Here is a 24,249-nt window from a genome sequence, read left to right as displayed (position 1 = left end):
CAGGGCAAGACTGAAGGGCAGGGGGCATGGCAGATGTCACACAGGTATGGGGGAGCAGCAAAGGCTCAGGATGGACCATGGGGTCATGGCAGTCGGGGGGGCTGAGGGGGCAGCAGGCTTAAGGGCAGGTCAGATCCGGCTCTGGGATGGGGACAGGTCTGGGGGCATTGCAAGGTCACACACGTGTGGGGAAGCAGCAGAGGGGCAGGGTCCTCTGGGGTCAGGGGGGCTGGGGGTGGTAGGCACAAGGCAGGGTCAGTGGTCACACAGGGCTGGGTGGCAACAGAATGTCAAAGTGGACTATGGGGTCATGGAGGGAATGAGGGGGCAAGCACGAGGGGGGGTCAGATCCAGCCTTGGGGTGAGGTCAGGGCTGAAGTTCAGCATAGGGGGGGGCAGGGGGCAAGGACACAGGTGGAAGGGCAGCAAGGGTCAGGGTCCTAAGGGGGCCAGAGGGTGCTGGGGAGTGACAGGCACAAGGAAGGGGTCAGATCCAGCCAGGGCTGGGGGGGCAGGGCAGGCCTAGGGACATGTCACCCCCAGGGGAGCAGAGGTTGACCTACCCCCTGCCCCAGGATGCCCTAGAGAGGGGGTGCAGCTATGACATCCATGCACCCCCCAGTTCTTCCCTTCCCCTCCAGTCTCCATCTTGCACACCCATGAGCAATCTCACTCCCCAAACCACCCCCATTCCCCCGAGAGAGGGTGCAAGGGCATCACAGCACCCCCCGCTAATCCCCACTCCATGCCTGCCCCCTGGGAACACCACCCGGAGCGGGCCGGGCCCCTGGTTCGGGGCTGATCCAACAGGGATATTATTGTGTGTGAGACACAACCCAGGTGCCCCAGCAGCCCCCACGACACACAGTCTGCTCTCGCCTTTCCGACGCCAAGCTGCTGCCACACTCAGGAAAACAGTCCCAAAATTCAAAATAATAAAGATAGGGCTTGTCCTGGCTGGAATGGAGCGATTCCATCGCAGTTCATTTGGCTCACTGCAGGCGGCGGGGCAGGACCCAGAGCGCTGCGGGTGTTGCACCCGCTCGCTCCAAGGCTGAATCAGCTTTCCGAAAAGCAAACAAGCAGGAGAGGATTGTTGGGAAAGGAAGTGGCCAGGCCTGTCCAAGGGGAGGCAGGCGCGGATTAGCAATGGGAGCGGAGGTTCCTGGAGCTCGATAAAGGATTCGCCAGGGCTGGGAACGCCGAGGGACGCCCGTCACCTCCGCTTCACTGCGTGACATCGATCGATTTATGACCGAACTGGAACTGACTAGTTTGGCAAAAGGGATGTGGAGAGGAGCCGGCAGCGCATCGTGGAAAAACTGCTCCTGCAAGGCGACGGGGGAAGTTGTGTTATTTTAAAATTGCTAATTTATCGTACTTTGTTAACTCGGCGCAGCAAATGGCTCTGGGAGCGCTGCCTGCTTGTACAAGCTGCTTTTCCTGCGCTTTAATATGTTTTTTTTTTTTTCAGTATGAGAGCCACTCCAGTTTCAGCTCCTGCTCCGTAAGTCACATTTTCAGCACGACCGGTGGCAGGAATTTGTAAAATAAATAATTAAATAAATAGTGTTTTGTGTCTGCGTTGTGTTGTGGTTGTGTGTTTTTTTTTTTTTAAAGAAAAAATCCTGGAGTAAATATTCCATCAGTTGGTAGCTAATCACAGCCACTTAGGGAATGTTAACAGGACCACTTGCAGTGAACATTGTTCAAGGAGGTATAAATTTCATTTGTGCATTTCAGTTTGATTTTGGGTGGAGAGAGGAGAAGTTGTGGGAGCTGTTACACCCAATACAGGGACTGACTTACTGAACCCCCCAGCTCTTCTGGCTTCCCCTTCACTGCCCTTAGAAAACCCTCCAACTCCAAAGGGAGCAGTTCACCTCCTCAGAGTGCCAGGCAGGAACTGGACACCAGTAACACCCAGTCTATGGCACTGTCCCCCACCTTTGTGTTTTAGGGGTGATGGGGGTCACTTTGGTCTAATTTTTCCTGTGCTTTTTGGACAGCACTTGATGGGGCACTTCTTCCTCCTTCTCCATGCATTGCCAGGGACTGCATTGCCAGGGATCACAATGCCATCAGTATTTCCATGTAGGCCACCAGAAGAACCTTTCACTGTCACAGAATCACAGAATGGTTTGTGTTGGAAGGGACCCCAAAGCACATCCTGTCCCACCCTCTGCCATGGGCAGGGACATCTTCCACTAGACCAGGTTGCTCTAAGCCCCATCCAACCCAGCCTTGGACACTTCCAGTGATGGGGCAGCCACAACCTCTGTCATTTCCCGAGAGCTGTTTGCTCACTGTCATTTTCACTGAAATCACAGACCGACCAATGCCCCTCTTCTCCCGTCCTCTAGCAGGAGCAAATTCCCAGGGAGAGCCTCCTGAAGAATCCACTGCAGCCAGGAGTATTTTCCAAGACATCCCTTGATGCGCTGCTGAGTTCCAGGCCTGACAGAGGACCCAAGGCCACAGCCATGGGCTCTGCCGGGTCAGGCTGGAACAGGATGTGGTGATGTTTGATAAGGAACAGATAAACTGAGGTTGCACCATCCTCCTCCTGTGACTCCCCCTCTCCTGCCCTGCACTCCTCTGAAATGATTGGGGTTTCTCTTCTCACTTTCAAATTCAGGACTGGGGCACATGCCCTTCAGTACATTCTGGAAAGGCAGCCCTTGTGCTTTGTAGTCCAAGGGCTCTGCTAGCTCAGCTCTGCTCCTGGATGTCCAGCAGCTCATCCTTGGCTGTAGTCACATCCTTCCCTACTCTTCTCTGCTACACAGTCAACTATGGTCCTCTCCACCTTCATCCTCCAAAGAGCAGCTCAGAGCAACACTTCCAGCTGCAATTTCCTTTCCAAGATGCCAAAATTGCACCTCACACCAGACATGGCAGCTGGTCCCTTTGTGGCACAAAGAGGGAAGGAATCAACAAATTGTAACTGTATTTCTGGCTGTAAGCAACAATTTCAGAGCAGCCTTTAAGGATTCCGCTTGCTGTCAGGAGGGTACAGGTAGGTACAAGGGATTTTAGACAAGTTTGTCAGGTAACAGTAGGAAGGAAGTTACTGGATAAATTTCCCAGTGATCAGTGATCTCAGAACTTTTTCCTCCTACACTCCATCAGGACACAGCCCTGAACAGGGATGCACCGCACAGCCCAGCCTGGTGCAACGCTTCCAACTGTGCTGCGCCAGCACATTTGATATTTGGCTCTCTGGAACAGCAAAGGTCTCTCAGGTAAAAATACCATTATCAGTGTTGACACATCACACTTGGACTACTTTGTATGATGTCTTCTCTCCTGGGAGCTGATCCCCCAGGTTTGGACTCAGCAGAGAATTGGTGGACTGTTTTCTTTTTAGTTGTTTGGGTTTGTTTTTTTTTTTTAATAAGAAAAGGCAACTTATTGGAATGTGCTTCTCGTCAGAAAAGGTCAGTTTGTTCCTGTTCTTACAGGGAAAGGTTTGCTGCTTCAAAGTGGCTGGAATACGTAAATAGTTCATCATTTTGTACAGGAAATTTTTTGATTCAATTAGAAATTCTAATTTAAGATACTACTTCTAAAATCTTATAAAGCCTCAAAACTAAACCAATGTAAGGTTAGAAACCAAGATTCTGTTGACCTCAACTTGATTTTCCCCATTGTATTACAGTTTGGGAGCAGTTTCTGTGTGTTTCACGTTCTGGCCCAGCAAGACAAGACACTATGAGAAGAGACTATTTGGACCTCCAAGAAGTCTCACGCAGGAAAACTCACACCTGAGCGACACATGAAACTCTTCTGTTTTCCCTTTTTTTCATTAACTTTTTAAGAGCCCCTGAGCTCTGGTCCTTTCAGAGGAGCTGGTTATGAGCAACACAGTATGTACATGGCTGACTAAATATTATCTCATCCATAGGGACAAGCCAGCCCTCCTCCACCATCAGCTCTGCCAGATCATTCCTGTGCACATCCCGCTCTCCAGATCTTGCCATCAACCAGTGTTAATGCCTCTGATTACATTCCTGTGGTAGCTCTCCTCTTCTTGTCTCAGCCTCCTTGGATGTCAGTGATATTCCTAATACACAGCACTTGTATCATGTTTTGAAGAACGACTCAGCTGCTGCAGCCATTTTCTTTGTCACTGGATTCGACCGGAGCTTGGAGCTCCCCTCCACAGGCACAGCACGCTCAGCAAAACAGCAGCAAGCCCTGCCTTCCCACCACAGCCTCTCTGCTAACCCAGGTTAGATTAGACCAAAATTGGGTAAGATTTTATAGAAATTTTAACAGAGTACATAACAAGTTCCTTCTGCCTTGAATTTTGAAAAGATAAAATGACAGAAGTCAAGATTCTCATCTTTTTAATCATGTTTTTGGTGACTTCTCCTTGCCTCGGCTTTCCAGGCTTGTGGAATATTCTAAATGCATTTTCCTAAGCATTTCTGTACTGCCACAAGGTCTGGAAATCTACTGATATAAGACACACAAAAGAAGAGCTGAGATTCCTCAGTGATACCAGGACATGGGCAGCTGAGGACTAGAAAAAAAAAACAACAAACAGCCTGAACCTTTAAAATGTAAAAGCTGGCATCAGTGATCTCAAATCCAAACATTTTATAGTACTGGGGAAAAAAAAAACCCAACCAAAACCCACGAGAGTACAACACTCAACAGGCTTTTAAAGATTTTAGCACCAGGGGATGATGTCACCTCCAGGCATCACATCCTGAAGAGGCCAACCCTTGTCTGCACAGCAGATTCTGTTAGACCTAATGAGGCATGAGCTGCCAGTGAAGATTTTTCTAGGCTTGGGGCATTCAAACCATGTCACCCTTGTGTGGATTCTTGTCTATTAAGGGTAGGGCTTCTGCCACACTAGGAACATTAAAAAAGTGTCTTTCCTCATCTTCCTTAGGGAGAAAACCAGTATTTGAGCTCCTCAAAGATAACATGCCATTGCCTGACTCCTTCCTGAGGCCATTCCGAGAGCCTCCACCCTCCCACACGATGAAGTTTATCTCTGAAGTTGTTCCTGCCCCTCCCTCTGTCTACACCTTCAGGTATCCCATTAGGGAGGCTTTGATCCCAAACTCAGTAGGAAAGCATCCACACCACTCAGCCTCCACACAAGCAGCCTCCACACAAGCAGCCAGCCATGTGCAGCCTCAGAGCCCTGATCCAAGGCAATGCGTGTCCTACTGCTGGAGGAGGAAGGCAGCTGTGTGCAGGCACCTGGAACTGCGCAGCCGCCATGGCCCAGCCGAGGGGAGCCAGACCTCGCAGGTAGGAAAGGAACACTCTGCAATCCCAAAGCACACCTGAAACAATGGGATTCTCCTGAATACCAGCAAGTCCTTCCCTGTCCTCACTCACTCTCGGCTTCCCAGAATACAAGAGGACTTTATTCTCAACAGGGTTTGCCCCCTGCTTCTCTTTCTCCTGCATAAAATGGGCATAATAACACCCTACTTTACACAGCTTTGGAAAGCCTTAATTAGACAAACTGCTCTGAGATTTGTGTAAGAGGAAAATTAAATCAACCTCCTATTGTAAAGCCGGAGTTACTGCACACACATTTCTCTAAGTATATTCAGCCTCTTTGTGAATGTCTGTAAATACATTTCAACCTTCCTAACGAGGCTCATCTCAGTAGGGAAGAAGTCACTTGAAGCTGTGGAAAAGCCAGAGTCAGTTTTCTGTGCAATCTCTTCACATCCACCAATGACACTGAATGTGGAAAAAGCCATGTGGCTGCGTAATTACAGACTGCAGTGAGGTGGCCCTGCCCAGGTACTGCTCCCCAGGTGAGGGGGATATGCAGCATGCCTTGAGCCTGGTCCCAGGGATGAAGAAAGAGTCTGAGGGGAGTTCAGGCAATTTAATCTCCAAATGAGGAATTTGGAGCCACATCCAGTGACCTTGGGGAAGTGTGGTACCTCTCTCCTTACACCTGAGCAGATCCCCTCATGTTCCACACACAGCACAGAGGTGTGACCTGGCCCCTGCGACCAGGGACTGCCAACAGTAGCTTCCCACTTCACAGGAGCTGAAAGTAAGTTTCATATTCCAAAGATTTGGCAATCTCCCGGAACTCCCTAACTTCCACATAACATGAAATTGCAAGAGCTACAAGGGTCCTTTGGACAGCAAAGACAACCTCAATACAGCAGTCACACTCCACCCCAAAATCAAGCTGCTGTTCCCATGCTATGCTGGTGCTTGCAGTGAGGGCTCTGGGGTTAACACCAGAGAGCAGAATTTAGAACAGCAGTGTCCAAACCTCACCAGGATTTTCTTCTTTCCTGGAAACCAAGCCATGGACCAACAGGCTGGGAGCTGCTGGCAGGTGCTGACATGTAAGACTTGCCAGTGAGCTCTGCCATCACTGCTTTCCAACTGCTGCCATTTCCTGCTCATCCCACTGTGGGTCAAAAACCAAGAATAAAAACCTTCACTGGCATGACAACTGCCATGCCATACAACCCCCGGGCAGGAGGGAAAAGCAGAGGCACACATGGCTCAGGTTGCCTTGCCTTTCCCTGCCTGTGTCCAGGCCTGGCTTGTGCTCTTCTGGCTCATGCTGTATCCTATTTAGTTCAGATTAGCACTCAGGGCTGCCTACAAAGGTAATTTCCTGCAATGTCCCACTTTTCAATCAACACAAGCTCCCATTCAGCTGGGCAGTTACACACAGGAACTTACTGCCTTCAGCGAGACCTAAAAGCACAAACTCCAGAGCTCTGCTGATTAAGCACAGAACTGACAACTCCTTTTCCTCCAGAGCACCTCACTTTGCAGGAAGGTCCTCCAAAAAATTCCTCCTGATACTTGTTTTTCTGGTAATTTCTGTCTTGCCCTGAAACACAAGTTAAAATCAGAGTTTCTGTTGAAGTCAGTGTCTAGGGACACTGTACACGAGGATGTGTGCCAGGCACCCCCGTCAAGGAAGAGGAATAGTTACAATAGCAAAAATTGTCCTGATTGTGGCATTCTCCCTCATGGATTTATTTTCCCCAATATGGCACCAAACCAAAAATGGCGGCACTTCTCTGACTGACAAATCAGATCCTGCTGACTGATCAGAACACAGACTGCATGACTCAGTTTCACTCCATCTGTGTTTACAGAATGGAAGGATGGTCCCCAAATCCCATAATAACATGATCCCTGCAGCCCCATCCTCACTTCTAGGCAGTAAAACCTGTGCATCTTTCAGTAGTGCTCAGGAAAAAACAGTTCAGTTCAGTTTGGGTCTGCAATTCCTGTAAAGAATCCAGTGGGGACAAGCCAGGGCTCATCCCAATGCCAATGACAGCAGCTCTTCCAGCTTTTGTTATAATGCAGTGCCAAAAGCTGCTGGTGTGTGCACAAGGAGGTTCCCTCTGCTCACATCTCTCTTCTATTGAAAATAATCAGGTCTCATTTATCCTAGAGCTTGAGAACTCACTGCAGATTAGAAATGGTGGTGGCATACCCAGAGAAGACAGAGCTGAATTATTTGGGAGAGAAGACAATTGTGTCTGATCTCACACGCCCCTGGTCAGAAGAATTTGATGACCAGTGTTGTAACTATCCAAATCACTATGGATGACTGCTGTCCTCACTTTGCTGTGCTGTCAGGAAGATGCTGTGAAAATTTACTTATTTTTGAAGCGGCAGCATCAGAAATATCCCCCCAGCCTCTTGTTCACATCACCTCCCCTGTTCCCTCCTGCCTCCCAATTCACAGCTTGTCTGTGAAACCACGATGCTCCGAGAAGAATGATGTACCTGGGGAGGCAAAAGCTTCTTTGTCCTTCACTGGAGCCCTCAGCACCATGGCTGGATCAAAACCCTTTCTGAAGGGCTAGTTCCAAGTCCAAATCCAAGTCACAGGCTTGCTGGCATTATCCCTACATGAAAGGATTATGTGAGGGGTCACAATAGGTGATGATAAAGTTCCCTTCCAGCCAAAACAATCTATGAATCTCCAAGGAAATCCACCACCTTCTGGCAAGAGCCAGGACCAGATTTTTCGAAGTGTAACAATGCCTGGCTCCAAGATCGCTGGGGCAATGCATGTGAAGGGCTATGAAATCATCTCTTCTGCTTGGGAGGTTCATCAGGCCACGCTGGCATTGCCTGTAAGCCACAGACCACAAGACTTGGAATGCTGGGAACAAAATCAGAGCAGAAACTCTCAGAAAGGCTTTAAAGGTAACATTACTCTGCTAAGAAGGAAGAGGGGAAAAAAACCCCCCAAAACACTAATGGCACTTAACCTGGATTTTCAGCACGGTAAAAGTCAATTTGGAGATTTCCTTTGAACATGCTGGAAAGCTTGAGCAACCCAGCCTGCCCAGCAGGCCCAAGGTGGGAATGGCAGGAGCTGCTGCAAGTCAGGACCGAGGTACCTGAGCAGAGCTGTGTGGGAGGCAAGGCCTGGAGTGGCAGGAGCGGAGCAGCTTCTGAGAGAACAGGAGCTGGCAGAGATTAGTGAAGGAAGCTCAAACAGTATCTGTCTGTAGGAGGCCTGGCTCAATTCAAGGCCATTAACTTGTTGCTTTCTGAACACCACCAAGAGAACTGGAAACAAAAGCACGTCTGCCCAGCATGGGCCCTGCTGAGTGACTGCTTAAATACTGCAGCAGAACTAAGAGCATTAAGAAAGGCAAAGAGCTACTTCACTGGCTCCAGTCTCACAGGGCTGCAAGTTTTTGCATGAAGCCCAAGTTAAAACCAGGCAACTGGCATACAACCTTGAAAGCACAAACAAACAAATAAATAGCCTTCATTTTCTCCCGTTCAGGAGTTTGAATTTAAAGGGGAGTCCATCAACTTTACATAAATCATGTTTATAATTAAAAACATATTTTCCTGCACTGCTTTCAAGCCTTTGGATGATTAAGAAGGCATTTTTCAAATTACTTTAATTCACACTAATTATGCTGATTGTTTACCCCAGTCAAGAATTTTTCTTGCAGGGAGATAAAGCTATCCTGGGAAGAGGTCTTCCTCCAGGGCCCAAGAGGGAAAGGACCCCAAGGAACTGCCTGAGGCCCCAGTAACACACAGGAGGTCTGTCACTGAGGCGGTTACACGAGTCACGTCAGGTCCAACGCTCACAGGGCTCTTGCTAAGCTGAGGAGACTTCAGCTTGCTCACCTGCTGCCAGAGGCCTTGAGCTGTGTTTTGCCTAGACCTTGCCTGAGGCCTCAGCCTTGCCAGGGAACCAGACGTTGTAGGTTTAGCATGAAAACACAGCAGCGACTGCAGAGCTTCTGGGGTGCGTCAGGCTTGTGCTCAGCAGAAGCCAAATGCGCTCCAGAAGACAGAAGCTTTACCTCCTCCTGTTTCATTTGCAGATGATGGAAAGGTTCTTGGCCCTTTAGAAAATACACTACAACAAACTGAACAAGAATTCTCTTCCCAGATATTTGACTCCCATTCCCCTCCAAAAAAATAATTTGATTTCATTCAACATTATTTAAAAGAGACAGATATACAAAAAAGCAATGGTGCATTTCCATTGTCCCAGCACCGCAGCCTGTGTGCTGTGAATGGATTCCCTGGGTAACCTTTCCCAGGGAGGGCTGAAATGTCCTGACCCAGAAGCCTTCAGGTAGCAGACAAAGCAATACCTGCAGGATGACACAGTGACATGGAAGTTAGGAACTCATCATGCTGACACATGCCCAGCAGGAAGTACTGCCCAGTCCCTTCCCACACTTCCCAAATCAGGGTGCTCCTGGTCCATCTCTCCAGGGGTCCTGCAGGCTCTCCAAAAACAGCGATGGCATTTCCTCAGCTTTTTACCCCCTGTCTTGGGTTACAGTGCAGCATGTAACCGGGGGTTATGTACTCTATCACCATCTTCATAAGCTGTTAAAACCAGGTGGGGCAGTGTTCTTTGTCTCTTCCATGACACGTCCCTGATAACTCCCTCTGGAGAAATATCTTTCTGTTAATGGGCCATCTAGGCCTCACTGCATGACTCATAAAATTACATCAGCGCATTGTGAGATGCTCCGCCCAGGGGCAGGAACCAAGCATTCCTACCTGGATATAATCTGAGGTTTGGAACACCACAGTCAGCCCTTACCTACTGGATTTCCAGAGGACAAGAGCTACATAACTATCACTGGACATTCAGAGGAAGAGCAGACCCTTCTACAGGATCACCGCTTCAATAGAACTGTATCTATCACTTCAAAGAGGACTGCAGCCACCACTTAATCAGTCTGCTACCACCACCCTGACCAACAGGGTGTCAGGTTGTATTCTTACTCTGTCAGGTTAAGACAGTGTTTCCTGCCTTTATTTTAATTTTCCTATCAAATTGTAGTTCTGACTTGCGACCTCCCATTGGTTTGTTTTCAAACTAGCACACCCCCTCTCCTCTGGTTCAAGATGGCAGTTATTTCATAACCTATGTGGCTCTAGAGGTGACACTCTTGGGCAATGTCAAGCTCCAAACATGAGTGTCTGGCTAACAAAATACAGGGGAACTGCTCTTCAGCCAGCAGGACACACACAACACATCTTGATGCTTCATGAACTAAAACAAGGCAAGAGATACCAGCCAAAGCTTTCTCTTCTTCAACTAAAGGGCAGACACCAGCGCAACTTGTAACAGAAGAAAACTGTAGTTCCCTAATGGTGGCCCAGGCTCACACAAGCACATGAGGTTCTTGCAAGCCTAATTTATATGAATCAAACCACCATTGAAAAGCACGAGACTTATTCTAATACCTGTTGTACCATGCCCTAAAAATAACAGAAGAAAACAAGCTGAGATAAAAGGTGTCAAAGGTGGGGAAATACCTTCTGAAAGCCACAGTGTTGGCTTCCTCTAAGAAATTAAACAAGAATGCAAAAATTAGACATCCTGCAGATTTCAGATCAAAGAAAGTGTCTCATCTGCTTGGGTTTAGCACATCACCATGACAGGGCAGATTGTGACCTGGGAGCTGCAGCCAGTAGAAAAAGCCGGTAATTATTTATAAACCCTGGTCCTGTTAGCTGCTTCTCATCTGCTGCACTCTGGAGGTGCTGCAAAACTGGCACCAAACATCAGCACCAAACTTTTGAAACCTGAACCCTGCCTGTGAGGAATTTATAGCACCTGAGCTATTGCGTGCTGGTTCCCTGGGCAGATATCCCTGTGGACAGTGAGGGCAGAGCAGCATCATTTGCTTTCTCCACAGGTTATTTCCACACCTTGAGGCATCCAGGGAACGCTGGTACAGAGAGACTCACACGGTCTCAGCTCCTGCCCTCAGATCAACGTATTTTAACTCATGGATTGAGTGACTGAATGACTAGGAAATAGCTGCACGAGAGAAGCTGGCCAGGAGATTCATATCAGTGAGCAGTCGCTGAGAAGAGCGGATTCATCCTTTGTATGTTTGTCCCCAAGACAAGAATACACAAGACAGAGATACGGTCAGATCTCTCCTGTTTCATGTGGAAATTCTGAGTATGAGCAAGTCGCTACTCAACTTGCTCAGCTGCTGTTAGACACCATGACCATTTCTTAAGTTAAAACCATAAATAATTTTTAAAACTCAGACCAGTAGCATGACATTTACAGGGCTCCCTTCTCAAACCTGTGCTCTTCAACATCCACATTAATGACCTGGATATAGGACTTGAAGGAATACTAAGTAAGTTTGCTGTCTGCACTAAATTGGGAGGAATTGTCGAGTCTCTCAGGGGCAGAGAGGGCCTGCAGAGAGACCTTGACAAATCAGAGAAATGGGCAATCACCAATCGTGTGAAGTTCAACAACGGAAAGTGCCGGATTCTGCACTTGGGACGGGGCAACCCTGCATGTGTGGATGGACTGGGTGGTCCATTGCAAGTTGAACATGAGTCAGCAGTGCCCTGGCAGCCAGGAGGGACATCTGTGCTCTGGGAGCATTAGGTAAAGCATCCCTGGTCAGGGAGGGGATTGTCCTGCTCTGCTCTGGGGCAGCCTCACCTCAAGTGCTGGGAGCAGTTTTGGGCACCACAATGTGGATACAAATATTGCTGCTAGCAAGAATTTCTCTTGCTCTTTCCAGTCCCGTGGGATGCTTTTTTCTCTCATGGAAGATATCAGCAGAGTTCTATAAACCATGAACACCTGCGACCTTGCTGAGCTTTGTTTATGGCACAGTAGGAAAATATTTTGACAATGGATGCTTCAGGATTTTAGCCAATCACCCCAAAGGGGGCTGATCCTTTGTCCAACTAGACTATGAAGAAAAAAGTCTATAAAAGAGTAGTAAAATAATTAAATAAATCAATCTTGCTGCACAATTCCTGCCTGCTGGATCTCTCTTCTCCTCTCTACCACAGCGGGACTCTGTGATACCACAATATAAAAAAGACATTAAGCCACTAGAGACCATCCAGAGAAGGGCCATGAGAATGGTGAAGGGCCTTGAGGGGAAGCTGTATGAGGAGTGGCTGAGGGCAAATGGTCTGTTCAGCTGGAGGAGACTGAGGTCAGACCTCACTGGGATCTTCAACATCCTCCTGAGGGACATCAGAGGGGCAGGAACCAATCTCTTCACTCTCCTGAAGGGAGAGGAAATGGCTGGAGCTGTGTCTGGGGAGGGTTAGGCTGGATATCAGGAAAAGGTTCTTCCCACAAAGGATGGCTGGGCACTGAACAGGTTCCTCAGGGAATGGTCACGGCCCCGAGGCTTCCAGAACTCAAGGAGTGTTTAGACAATGCTCTCAGGCACGGGGTGGGATTGTTGGGGTGTCCTGTGCAGGGCCAGGAGTTGGACTTGATGATCCTGATGGGTCCTTCCCAACTCGGTATATTCTGTGATTTTATGATATCTGAAATACTGCTTGCTCTACTCTCAGGGCATTTGTCCCTAGCAAAACTCACTTGAAGTGATGCCAGGCATGGTACAAGGCACTGAGGTCCTGGCTGTGCAGAACTCCACCACACACATGTCACCAGGAGGAGATGAAGAGGCTCCAGCCCAAAGCCCACACGCCTCATGGCTGAAGGACGGTGGGTTTGCAGTACTTGCACTGGATCCACACCCGATACATCGTCATCTGCTTCCCACGGTTCACTTGCAATCGCCGATCAACCAGATTCTGGATTTTCTTCAGCCCAGCTGTGGTGAAGAGATGATCTAATTCATCTGGAAGCAAAGAGAAGGAGACTGAGGAGGCCATAGCTCTTCTTTAACTGATACCCTCTCACACTGAGGCTAAGCTAAGCTGAAAGGTGGGCCAGAGGAAACCCATGGCCTCACCCTGGCAGGGAAATAATCAAACACGACTTAATTACTTTACTAGGGGAGTTTAATATCACAGTTTCTCAAGTTTCCCTTCTAGCAAAGAAGGAAAGAATTATTTGGAGTACATCTAGAACTACAGAGACTTGACAAAGAAAACAGCAGCAGTTTCAGATATGGGTACTACCTCTAGTAACCAATTAAGGAGCATCTTCTGGCGAGTTGGGACAGCCATTCCTTCCCCCCTGCCCAGAGGAATTTCAGAGTCCACAAGAGCAAAGAACAGGATTAAACCTACGCTTTGAAATGGGGGCAGTAAGATCTGTGCTGCCTAGGCTGGAGGGGGAATGGGATTCATTAAGGTTAAATTTGGTAAAAAAAAAAAAAAAAATCCTTAAAACCAACACCCTGTTGAGGCCCAATTAATGCACTAAGAGCCCTCAAGGCTTCAACACTTCCATTCGCAGGTATTCCTGACCAAGCAAATAAATCTCACAGTGCCCCAGTCCTGCTGAGCAGCAGAGCTTACTCCCAGAGCACGTGGTTTGTCTGGAGTTTCTGTAGGAAAAGCCTGACAGGTCCCAGCTTGTGCTCCTTTATCAGATGCTTTCCATTGTGAGGTGTTTCCAAACATGCATTAAACATTAGTTTTGCTGTGCCAAACAAGACTTGTGCAGTGGGGAACAGTTCAGTTGTGCCACTGCTCTACAACTGGCTGTGCACAGGGGCCTGCAGTGGAGGGACTGGAGGCGCAACTGGTGATAAACAGAGAATAACAATTGCTGCTAACACCAAGCAGCAGCAGAACTGGGGGGGGGGGCTGCCTAAGCTCCACGAAGAACCACACCCTTCTGCTGAGTGGTGTCCATCTCCCTCCATCATCTGCAGGCAAGATACAAGGAGAGCTCCTCCAATCCCACTCCTCCCAGGGTAGCAAACACACCAGTCTTCCTCTTAAAGGATTTTCCACTAAGGAATTCACCATGCCATGCTTGCACAAGAGGCTGACAAGCCTGGGTCACTGTTTAATCAGGAGCCACTTAACATTTCGCAGTGCTCCAAGAAAGAGGCTGGAAAGATCTAGCGGCCAAACTGGAGGGCACAGGGACAAGAAGCGGTGAGGAGAGTCAGAGGCATGTTTTTGGATGGTCAGAGACATGTTTCTGGCCTCCTACCTTGTGTGAAGAAGTAGACTCTGGTGCCATCACCTCTCACATAGAAGTTATCAGACAGACATTGACCTAAAGGCAAGACAGATATAAACAGTTACCACTGATCATTTAAAAAAATCAACAACAGACCCTTCTCCAGCACACACTGTGCTTTGGGGAATTAATGAGCTGCCTCTAAACAGGGCAGACACAGCTCCAGAGAAGCAGAATCTACTAGTGATGGGGCAAAAGCTCCCAGGGGAAAGGAAATACCTTTCTTAAACCGAAGCTGGGCAAGATCATAGCGGCCGTAATCTCGTAACAAGATCATTCCGCCCGGTTTCAGAAGGCGACTCAGTCTGGTCACGATGCACTGCATCCTGAGAGGAGAACAAACCAGGAGTGCTCAACATGCTGCAAAATCATGCTTGTTTCCTTCCAAAAAGATGGAATAAAGTTCTACATGTTTCAACTTCATATAAAGAGCTACCCAAAGTCAGCAGCATTCTGAGCTCTCCCAGAGTCAGGTGGGTTGATTTTATTTGGCCTCTATTTTTTGACATTCCCTTTTGCTTTTTTTTCCTACGAGGATAACATCCTGCCACAGCAAGGATTAACTGCTCTCTCTTACTGATTACAAAAGGATTTCCACTGGTTTCTGTAAAAAAGTAGTAAGTGAACTTGAAGAGAAGTGTTGTGAAGTAAAACTAAAGGATACAAAAAAAAAAAAAAAGAGACTAGTGTAGGTTGTAACAACTATCACACTAAGACCACAGCACTTTCCTTACCTGTTTTCTGAACCTGAACCCTCCCTTCTTCCCACCTCCTATGTGAGAAATTCATCTACCCTCTGAGCCTGAAAATCCAGCAGAATACTTTCCAAAGCAAATGCTCACTGTGGCTGGGGCTCAGAACAGTGACCCCAGCAATGATCTCCTGCAGCCACTTAGCACTCCAAAATCACCCTGTTCTCTGCAAGAATTGGTTGCAACAGCAAAAACCTGCAAATTTCATTTTTGGAGCCTTCATGAAAAACTGGACCACAAACAAAACAAACTTTAATTTTCCTTGATAGGAGATCATTAAAGAAGTCTGATTGTAGAAGAACTATCTTCTGCAATCAGAAGGAATTATTAAAACTTACTTCTCCGGGAGAATTGCTGAGAGGACAAAGATAAGAATAACAATGTCAAGACTCTCTTCTGGCATTGGGAAGGGACTTTGGTCATTGCACAGGTCATGGACAAATGCAAAGCAGCGAGAAGTATCATATTCTGCATTGTTCTGTGTTTGAAGGAGAGAAATTAAGAACATTAATAGCAGATCCTAATCTCAGTATTAGCTGGACTATATGGATTATTAGTATTATATGGAGTATTTTGACTTCCACATAATCAAGTGGTGTGTCCAGAGATCTGTTTCAGCCTCATTGGACTTCTGTGTCAGGTATGTTCCTTGGTCAGGCAAGGAACTGGTGTGAAATGTGAAAAAAAGATTTACACACAGGAGATGTACACATCTCGCTTTGGTCTTGTTACAATCAGACAATCAGCACTGAAAAAAACCCTCAAACTGGATTCAGGGTTTATCCCAATTTTAAGGTCAGAGTTTCCACTAACAGCAGTAAGAAGTGAGAGATTTATACTGATAAATTGGAAACCTTTACATAAATGAGAGTGTCAGGGCACCTCTCTGCATCATTGAAATCAGTATTCATTTCATCTACAAGCAGATATTCCCTATACCCCAAAAATCAAACTTGGTTGCCTACAGCTACACTCTTAAAAATCAGATTTAGACTTCTTTTAGAAGTTGTGTATTTTTCTAAAGCTGCTGCTACAGATTGCAGAAGCCTCTACAAACAGTGCTTGTGTCATATCCAGAGGAGGAAATGGATGCTGACTCCGGTGCTGTGCTCCCCTCTCATACCAGGAAGTGACTGATTGCATTTGATACTTCATATATTCTCAGTTCTGCCTTGACCTGAAATTTATTAGTGGAATTTGTCTTTTGACTAAATCCCAGCCTCCTGCTCCACAGCATGATCCCTCCTCAGCTGCCTGTGCAGAAGTAATCAGACCATGTTCCCAGAACTGTGGTGACAGCAACACACACACAAGCCAAAGCCAGGTTCAGTTCCTGTTAAAAAATAGCCTGAATGTTTGCAAGGCTCAAGTTTGTTTTCAAGTCACTCAGCTAAAAGAACACTGTATTGAGAAAAGTACTGACAACCACAGGGGAAGAAAACCTGGCTGACTTGTTTGCTGCCCATGTGACATTTTGAGAACTTTTACTTCTCTCATTTCTACAATCTTTGATGGCTCATTTTCCACAATTCCCAGTGTAAGGGTCAGCACCAGGGCTGGATAAAACCAGAAAGCTGCCAGCACAGCCAGAGAGTCACTGGCAGCTGGGATAGATTTGTGTTAATAGGCAACTGGCCCCAGATACTTCCCACATTTTCATAAGTCACCATTGAGATTACCTGGACAAGATCCACAGCTGCTGTAGAAAAGTCACAGCAATAAACAAACAGGCCTGGGTCACTGCAATAAATCAAAGAAACTCATCATTTATATCAAGGAATTAAGGAGTGTTTCAAGTGCACAAAGCCCAGAAATCCTGGGCTTTAGTTTCTGTGCAAAATCTGGTGGATTCCATTGCTCCTTTATGCCCATTATTCTCATATGGAACTGACTGCTTCCTTTTGCTTCTGGATCTAAAACCAAGGGCTTCCAAGCTCAAAACACAGTAACCTGAAGCTGCAGATGGCAAAGATACCATCTGCATTTGGTCTTTCTCTGAGATTGTCTAAACTAGGAACACATGGAACATTCTTCCAATTGTTTTTCAGAGGCTGGTATCTCACGCAGGTAAAAACCTACTGAGAATTACTTCACAGAACCCCAGGATGGTTTGGGTTGGGAGGAACATTAAAGATCATCCAGTCACACCCCTGCCATGGGCACGGACACCGTCCACTGTCCCAGGCTGCTCCAAGCCCTGTCTAACCCAGCCTTGGACACTTCCAGGGATGGGGCAGCCACAGCTTCTCTGGGCACCCTGTGCCAGGGCCTCACCACCCTCCCAGGGAACAATTCCTTCCCAATATCCCATTTATCCCTGCCCTCTGGCAGTGGGAAGCCATTTCCTCTTGTCTTGTCACTACTTACTTGTTGGTTTGTAAAATTGGGAAAACTGTATTCCCAGCCCCACAGCCAACCTGTATGAACAGAGTAGATGTACACAGTGAAAATAATTCCTTCAGCACGTCCATGCAGATAATTTCCAATCATTTCTCTACAGCCATGGAACAAAGAGCAACTCACGAGTAAAGCTGAGCATGGCAGTGACCATTCTAACGTGTCCCTGCGAGATCTGAGCGTGTTAAGGTCTGAGGAACAGGATTACATGTGTGGGAAACCACCAAGCAAGTTCTTATGGAAATCTTAATAACGAGCTATATATTGTTACTCTTTTGAAAGCTGTTTTTTCTGGAATCCCAAGCATAACAACCAGTATGAGTCACTGAAGCACTGGTAAAGGCCATGGATGAGTTACGTTCACTTCCATAGAAAATCAGAGCAACAGAGAAGTTAAGTTTGCTTTATTCTAATTGCCCCTTCTGCTTGTTCCTATTTGAAGAGATCATGGCTCACACAACTGGGTTTGGGGAATTTGCCTCTGAATGTTTAAGGAATCAGTAAAACTGGAACAGACTGAGCAGAAAACACCACAGAGGGTTTGCAGTGACAGATGTTACTGAAAGTGCTCAGGTGAGACAGGAAAGGCACATTGAGAACACCAAAGTCTGAGGAAATCTTAAAAGGGATTAAAGATTAAATTAAAAAATCAGGACAGTTCATACTAACTCTCCCTGGAAGGGCAGGACCTTCATAAAATACTAAGTATTTAAAAAATCCAGTAATTCTACAGTGAACAACTAGAGGTGGCAGAGCAAAAGGTCACAACCAGCTGTCAGGAGTCCAATATTTATAATTGCCACAGACTTCTCTGAGACAAAGCCTGTACCAGTCTGGGATTCCCTGTTATCACAAGGGCTCTAAGGAACAAACCCAAGAGCATCTTTACATTTTTGGCTTCATTACTTTGTTTCGCACCTCTCAAGGCAAACAGGAGTCAGCACAAACATGCAAAAGATAAATGACAAGGGAAAGCTTTATACAGAATAGAAGAATCAGCTTCTTCAAAAGATGATGTTTAAATGCTTGTTTGAACATCTGATAGCAATAGTTTAGCTTTTAAACTTGTAAACTTCTTATGGTCCATGTGCTCTGCCAATTCAGAGTCTGAACCAAAAGAATCCCAACAGATTCAGTTCAGTTCTAAACTGCCCTCTTATTTTTGCATTTTACTGACTGAAGGCAATCGTCTGGTCCCTTGCTGTTTGGCAGTGATACATATTTTTATGTCCCAGTCACATTGACACAAGGGAGGCTTTGATGTGTGACTTTGATGTACAGCTCTTACCTCTAGTATACGGTAAGATGCAGCTGATCCAGGGTAATCCCCATCACTCTGACTCAGCTCACTGTCCTTCTGTGCAGCCAACTCCTCTGTGCAGCCCCCAGCTGGGCTTTTTATCAGGTTTAACTGACTCTTTGTCCTGGTTTCCAACGAGCAATGGCCATTTTCACAGCTTCCCAGCCCTTCATTGTTGGATTCTTCTGTGTTACTAAATTCATGCACAGAATCTCCATTTTGGCTTGAGTTCCTGTTAGGTGCCAGCTCAGGAAATTCAGTGAACAGCCAGTGCCTGTCCTTGAAGAAGCCATTTTCGTGGATTTTATAGAAGTCATCCCAGTATTTCTTAGCGTTCACCTCATATTCCTCTGTGAACACAAGCAAAAACATCACCAGACACAAACCAGAAGGTCTCAGGGTTTAATCAGTTCAGAGAGTGAGGGATCACTCCAGATATCTATGCACCAACCTGCTTTACTAAGAGAGGTTACAGCTTAAAAAGGGAAAAGAGAGAGAAGAGGAAACTCTGTCTCCTGGTAGGATTTAAAGGAAGCTGGCAACAGAAAAAGTCTTTTTGAAGGAGACTGGAATGAAGAAATCCAGGTTTTACTTCCATCTCTAACTTGTTCAGTTCGCTGAACAATTAATTTGGAGCCTGGTGACAATAAGTGTCAAGCACAACTCCAAAGGAATTTTGTGAGAGCTGCCTGGAGCTGAAAGCTCCTGTCCAACACACTGCTCCTATTTTCAGGTGGAGAAACAGAAAAATTAGTCAACTCTCCAGGCCTGGCAGGAAGCTCAGTTGGAACTTATGCAATCCTCCAGATTACAGGACAGCATGTTTTCCACGTTTTGCTGCAGTCCAGTCAACTTTGCTTTCCGTAGTTCTATGTGTGTCAGAGCATTTATGAACTAAAACAAAAGAGGGGAGTCAACAGTGACCACTGCATTAAAGTACCAGCGGAGAGCTACGGTGGAGAGGCTAAAGATGAACAGAATTAATATGAGCAGCAGCACTTTCACAAACGGCTCATTCCAGGAGCAAGGTGAGTATTACAGGGAGCTGGAATAGCTCTTACAAAGCCATGACCAAGTGAAATTCGAGTCATCTGCAAACTTATTTCCACACACTTTCACAAATTTCAGATCAAGTACAGTCTAGGGGAACTATTTCTTCCATGTGAAGCTACAAATCCAAGCGACTTTCTGTCACTTCATCAATGTGATGAGTTCTCTGTCCTGGGAATTCACACCTAATTATAGCATCCTATGCTTGGAATCACCTAGAGACATTAACAACCACGACCAGAAATCCCAATTGCATTCCAATAACAAGTAATTCCTCAACCATCTTTGCACGGCAACAAGTGCATTACTGAATAAAAATGATTGGAGGCCATTATTAGCTGAACCGTTTATTTTAACTGTTTATTTATTAGTCTTCCTGAAGAACATAAAACTGTTTCAAAGTGAGACAGTAAAGTGAACCCAGAACACCTGGAAAAATATGTAGCCTCAGCCAAATATAGACAAAAATGGCTTTAACAAAGAACCACTAATCAGTCATATGTCTATTTTTAGTAGGACCTGCAGCACAAGGAGCTATATATAAAAATAATCTCTTTACTTCAACTACAAGGATTTTCTCCTTTTAAGAAGCCTTGTCCTTAAACCCCAAGCTGAAGGAAACTTTAATGTCTGATATTAGACACGAGCAGTAACTTTGTACCATGACCTCACTGTAGGTCACAGTGACCATGGCCAGGTCAACTCACTGTCTGCATGGAAGAATTCAATGACTGCTGATGCTGGAAGAAGTGCTATTGATCCAAACCCTAGCATGCTCTGTCCTGAACTGTCATTCTCCCATGTACTAGCAGGAATATGCAAGGCTTCTGGGGCTGAAACGCTCTCATCCAACAAAAATACCAAATCCTGATTCCCTCTCATCTCCAACAATCCCATGGCAGCCTGACTGCAGTGGAATGCTTACCTGAGATGCTGGGACAAAATTCCAGCCCAGCCATTTCAGATCACCCACATTTTTGCCACATTACACTGGTGAACAAGACATTGTACTCTTCCTTTGTTAAATTAGTGTGAAATTCTGTTGGATGCTATTGAAGAGCTGTTATACTCCAAACCACATGCAGGGAAGCTTTATTCAAAGCTAATTTACCTCGGAGCCTGGTGTTTTCAAAGCCCTGAATAAAGGATCAGTAACAATACAGATGCAAAAAATCAAGGACTAGCTGACAGAGATCATACAAGAAACACATTTAAAGTGAAAATATGACCATGTTGATTTTTCAGTAAGACTTCCAGCCAGAAAAGTTCACATCATACTTGTTCCAGTCCCTTCTTGGGGTATTAGCTCACAGCGCCATCGGTGGGCAAGCCAGATTCCTCCAGAGACTTTCCTGATAAGGACTCCGGACTTTCTGCTCGCCTTTGTAAGCACACCCCCAAAGCCAAGCCCATACTCACCCCTTCACTCTGCAAAAGATGAGCAAACAAAAGGAACTGTTCACAAAGACCGGAAGAGAAGCAGGGAAGACCTCCCGAATTGCAAGGAGGCTAATTATGGAGCCTCAAAAAGAAACTTGGACTTCTTTCTCTTTCTTTTCCCAGCCATGAGACACATCTTCCACATACCCAGAGAGCTTCCCTCCTTCTCCAGAACAAATCCTGACATCCCCAAGAAGTCCACAAAATAATACAGCTATAATGACCAATACTCTGCCTTTGTTCTCCTCCTTGGACATTCTGATTCTCAAACTACCAGACCCTTCAGGCACATTTGCCCGGGCTGCCTTCCCTACTTTTCAGCCATCCCATTGTCTCCACACGATTTCCAGTGAATAGCAACCATCAACATTTGACTGGCCTCCATTGTTCAGTCTGGGAAATACATCATGGAGCCCTGACAAACTGCTCCAACAGCAAATTGCTCCACAATTTCCTAGTTGTATATAGGTTCTCAAAGCATGACAGACAGCACCCTTTAATGCTAACCAGATTTTAAAATGAACTCAACACAATGGGCATCACAATGGAAAACTGCTGGATACTGCTAGGATTCCAAGAAATTAGGAGGGTTACTCTTTGGTGTAATTAATTTGCTATTGTGAACACAACTGGGAGCTATATGGAAGTGTCTCAATAGTTCCAGTAGTACTCAGCATCATCTTACGGGTGACACACTCAATTTAATTTGAACCAAAGAAGCAGATCCACCCTTGAGCTCGGCAGGGTATCAAGATATCATCATCAAACAAGTTTCTTATCACACCAAAGAAGCATTCCACCACCATTTGAGGGACTGGATGATCTTTACCAGGTGCGGAGGAAATGCATTATTGACCATTCAGAATGGCTTCAACCATGACTTAACCACAGAACTGAGCACCTTGAGCTTGATTCAGAGACAGCTAAGCTCTGCATTTTGGATGGATAAATATCCTTTAAGCCAAATAAGAGAAAAGCTTTGGAATCCCTTTGCTGTCTATCTGAGGACAAACAATCAAGATAAAATAATTTTTCTTTCTCTGATGAAATTCTTCTCATGAAATTTGTTCACTCTGTAGAGACAGATATGGACACCACTTTATCAGACTCTTCAAAGAGAAGATCAGCTTGGATCACGGCTCACTTCACAGCAAGCCAGCAAAAAGAGACTGGCTACTAGCAGTTAAGCTTTAAAGAGCAAAAATAAGCAGAGGCAACAACTCTACACTCAAAGAGGTTTGTTGACAATGAACACTAACAAGTACTTAAACATACACAACATGACAAAGCTCAACCTGATCTGACTCCTCCCAGCCAGGAGTCGTCTCTGGAGAAGACGGAAGAGTCACAGAGAGGTAAATTAAGAACAGAAAGTTCCTCCTCCTCCATTTCCCATTATCAAACACGTGTTAAAGCCTTCTGAGTGACTGGGAGAGGGGAGGAATTAATGATGTTCTGATGTGGCTCTGGCCATACTGTTCCACTCCTGGCACAAGCCAAGACTCGCATAAGGACACTCTCCAAAAGTACCTTGTTTATCTTGTGGCAATAGTTGTGAGCTGTTCTCTTGAACTTTACTCCTGGCACTGGCTTCCTGCTCTTCTGACCACTCCACATTGTCCCTGTTGTGAAAAATAAGATGAACTGGAGCTAAGCATGGTACAAGGAGAGAGGGAAAGAAAAATGTCTGGAGAGCCCTCCAAATGGACAGGGGTGCAGGTGTGATCCCCAATTCCAGCCCAGCACCACCACAACAGCCCACAGTCAGCACATGCAGGTCCTAGTCCTGAAGGAGCTCATGGAATTGCAAACAGAAAGGATCCTAAATCTGTTCTATTTTGGATACTCAGTCAAATTTAGAGGGAATAGATCCTTGCTAAAACCATGAGGGCACTCAGGACAAAACTACATTGTCTTTCTCAAGTTGAAACAAAAAAGGCAGTTGGGTTATTTGGAAGGTAAGTGTTAAATTAAATCAAATTATGAGAAAAATATGCAGGAAGCTTTAAAGCAACAAGAATTATTAATAACTTCAATGCACACACACAGCTATTCAGTCATTAAAGTGATTCACTCGGCCTTTTTTCATTAAAAAAAGTGAATGAAAAGCAGAATACAAGGCCCAAGAAGCAGTTCTTGTCCCAGAAGGAATTAGTGGTTTGATTTCAACTCACAAAGGCTTAAATGTTAAGTCTGTGAAGAAACAGATTACTAAGACTTTCCACAGGAAAACTGGGGATATGCTTTTGTTACATACCTTTAATATAGAATAGTCCCAGAAGGAATGACAGGCTGACACATATAAATATCCCTTAATTACAAGTTAAACACACCCAATTCTTAACAAGGTATAGCAGCCAGAGACCAAAAGTGGATCTATTTACCTCAAAAATGCAAAATACCTTCAGTTCCCAGCAAATTAGAGAATTTGGATGTTTAACTGACTGAAAACAACTTCTGTATCCAAATAAAGAGCTCCTGTTCCAAGCACACACCCTGGCACAACCTCATGGAAGGAATGATAGGTTGTGGATTTCTGACAGCGGGTAATTTACCTTTATTAACCACAGTAATAAAACAATTGCTACAACCAGAGGAGCCTGAGGAATACTACTGCTTCGGGAGGGGATGAGAATGGCTCAGAATCCCCTGTCGATCGGTCCGGAAGGCTCAGGACACCGTGGGGATCAGCCCCCAAGGCTCAGAACCCTACAGGGTTCAGACCCAAGTGCTCAGGACCCCCGCGGATCAGTCCCGAGCGCTCAGGACCCCCGGGACCAGCACTCCCGAGCCGCGGCCGCACAGGGCAGTGCCCTGCCCGGGGATGCCGGTTCCCGCCCTGCCTCCCGCCGCTGTCCGGCCGGCGGCCCTGCGCCCGCCGCCCCCCC

General features: G+C 46.2%; 1 protein-coding gene across 1 annotated transcript in view; it reads right to left on the bottom strand.

The window, feature by feature from the left end:
• Window positions 1-12,936: 12,936 nt before the first annotated feature.
• Window positions 12,937-24,249, bottom strand: part of LOC103617005 (methyltransferase-like protein 2) — a gene marked incomplete at its 5' end in the record, with an annotated part of 13,825 nt that continues 2,512 nt past the window's right edge. The window contains 8 exons of the mRNA XM_017736294.1: window positions 12,937-13,121; window positions 14,393-14,458; window positions 14,642-14,748; window positions 15,513-15,652; window positions 16,854-16,914; window positions 17,542-17,591; window positions 18,860-19,221; window positions 22,892-22,986. Coding sequence (XP_017591783.1) covers window positions 12,970-13,121; window positions 14,393-14,458; window positions 14,642-14,748; window positions 15,513-15,652; window positions 16,854-16,914; window positions 17,542-17,591; window positions 18,860-19,221; window positions 22,892-22,986 — 1,033 coding nt within the window. The remainder of the gene's footprint in view (window positions 13,122-14,392; window positions 14,459-14,641; window positions 14,749-15,512; window positions 15,653-16,853; window positions 16,915-17,541; window positions 17,592-18,859; window positions 19,222-22,891; window positions 22,987-24,249) is intronic.

The sequence above is a fragment of the Corvus brachyrhynchos genome, unplaced genomic scaffold (genome assembly GCF_000691975.1).
Source record: "Corvus brachyrhynchos isolate BGI_N302 unplaced genomic scaffold, ASM69197v1 scaffold96, whole genome shotgun sequence".
Classification (NCBI taxonomy): Eukaryota; Metazoa; Chordata; class Aves; order Passeriformes; family Corvidae; genus Corvus; species Corvus brachyrhynchos.
The sequence above is the reverse complement of the archived record's forward strand: the minus strand, read 5'-3'. Positions and strand labels throughout refer to the sequence as shown.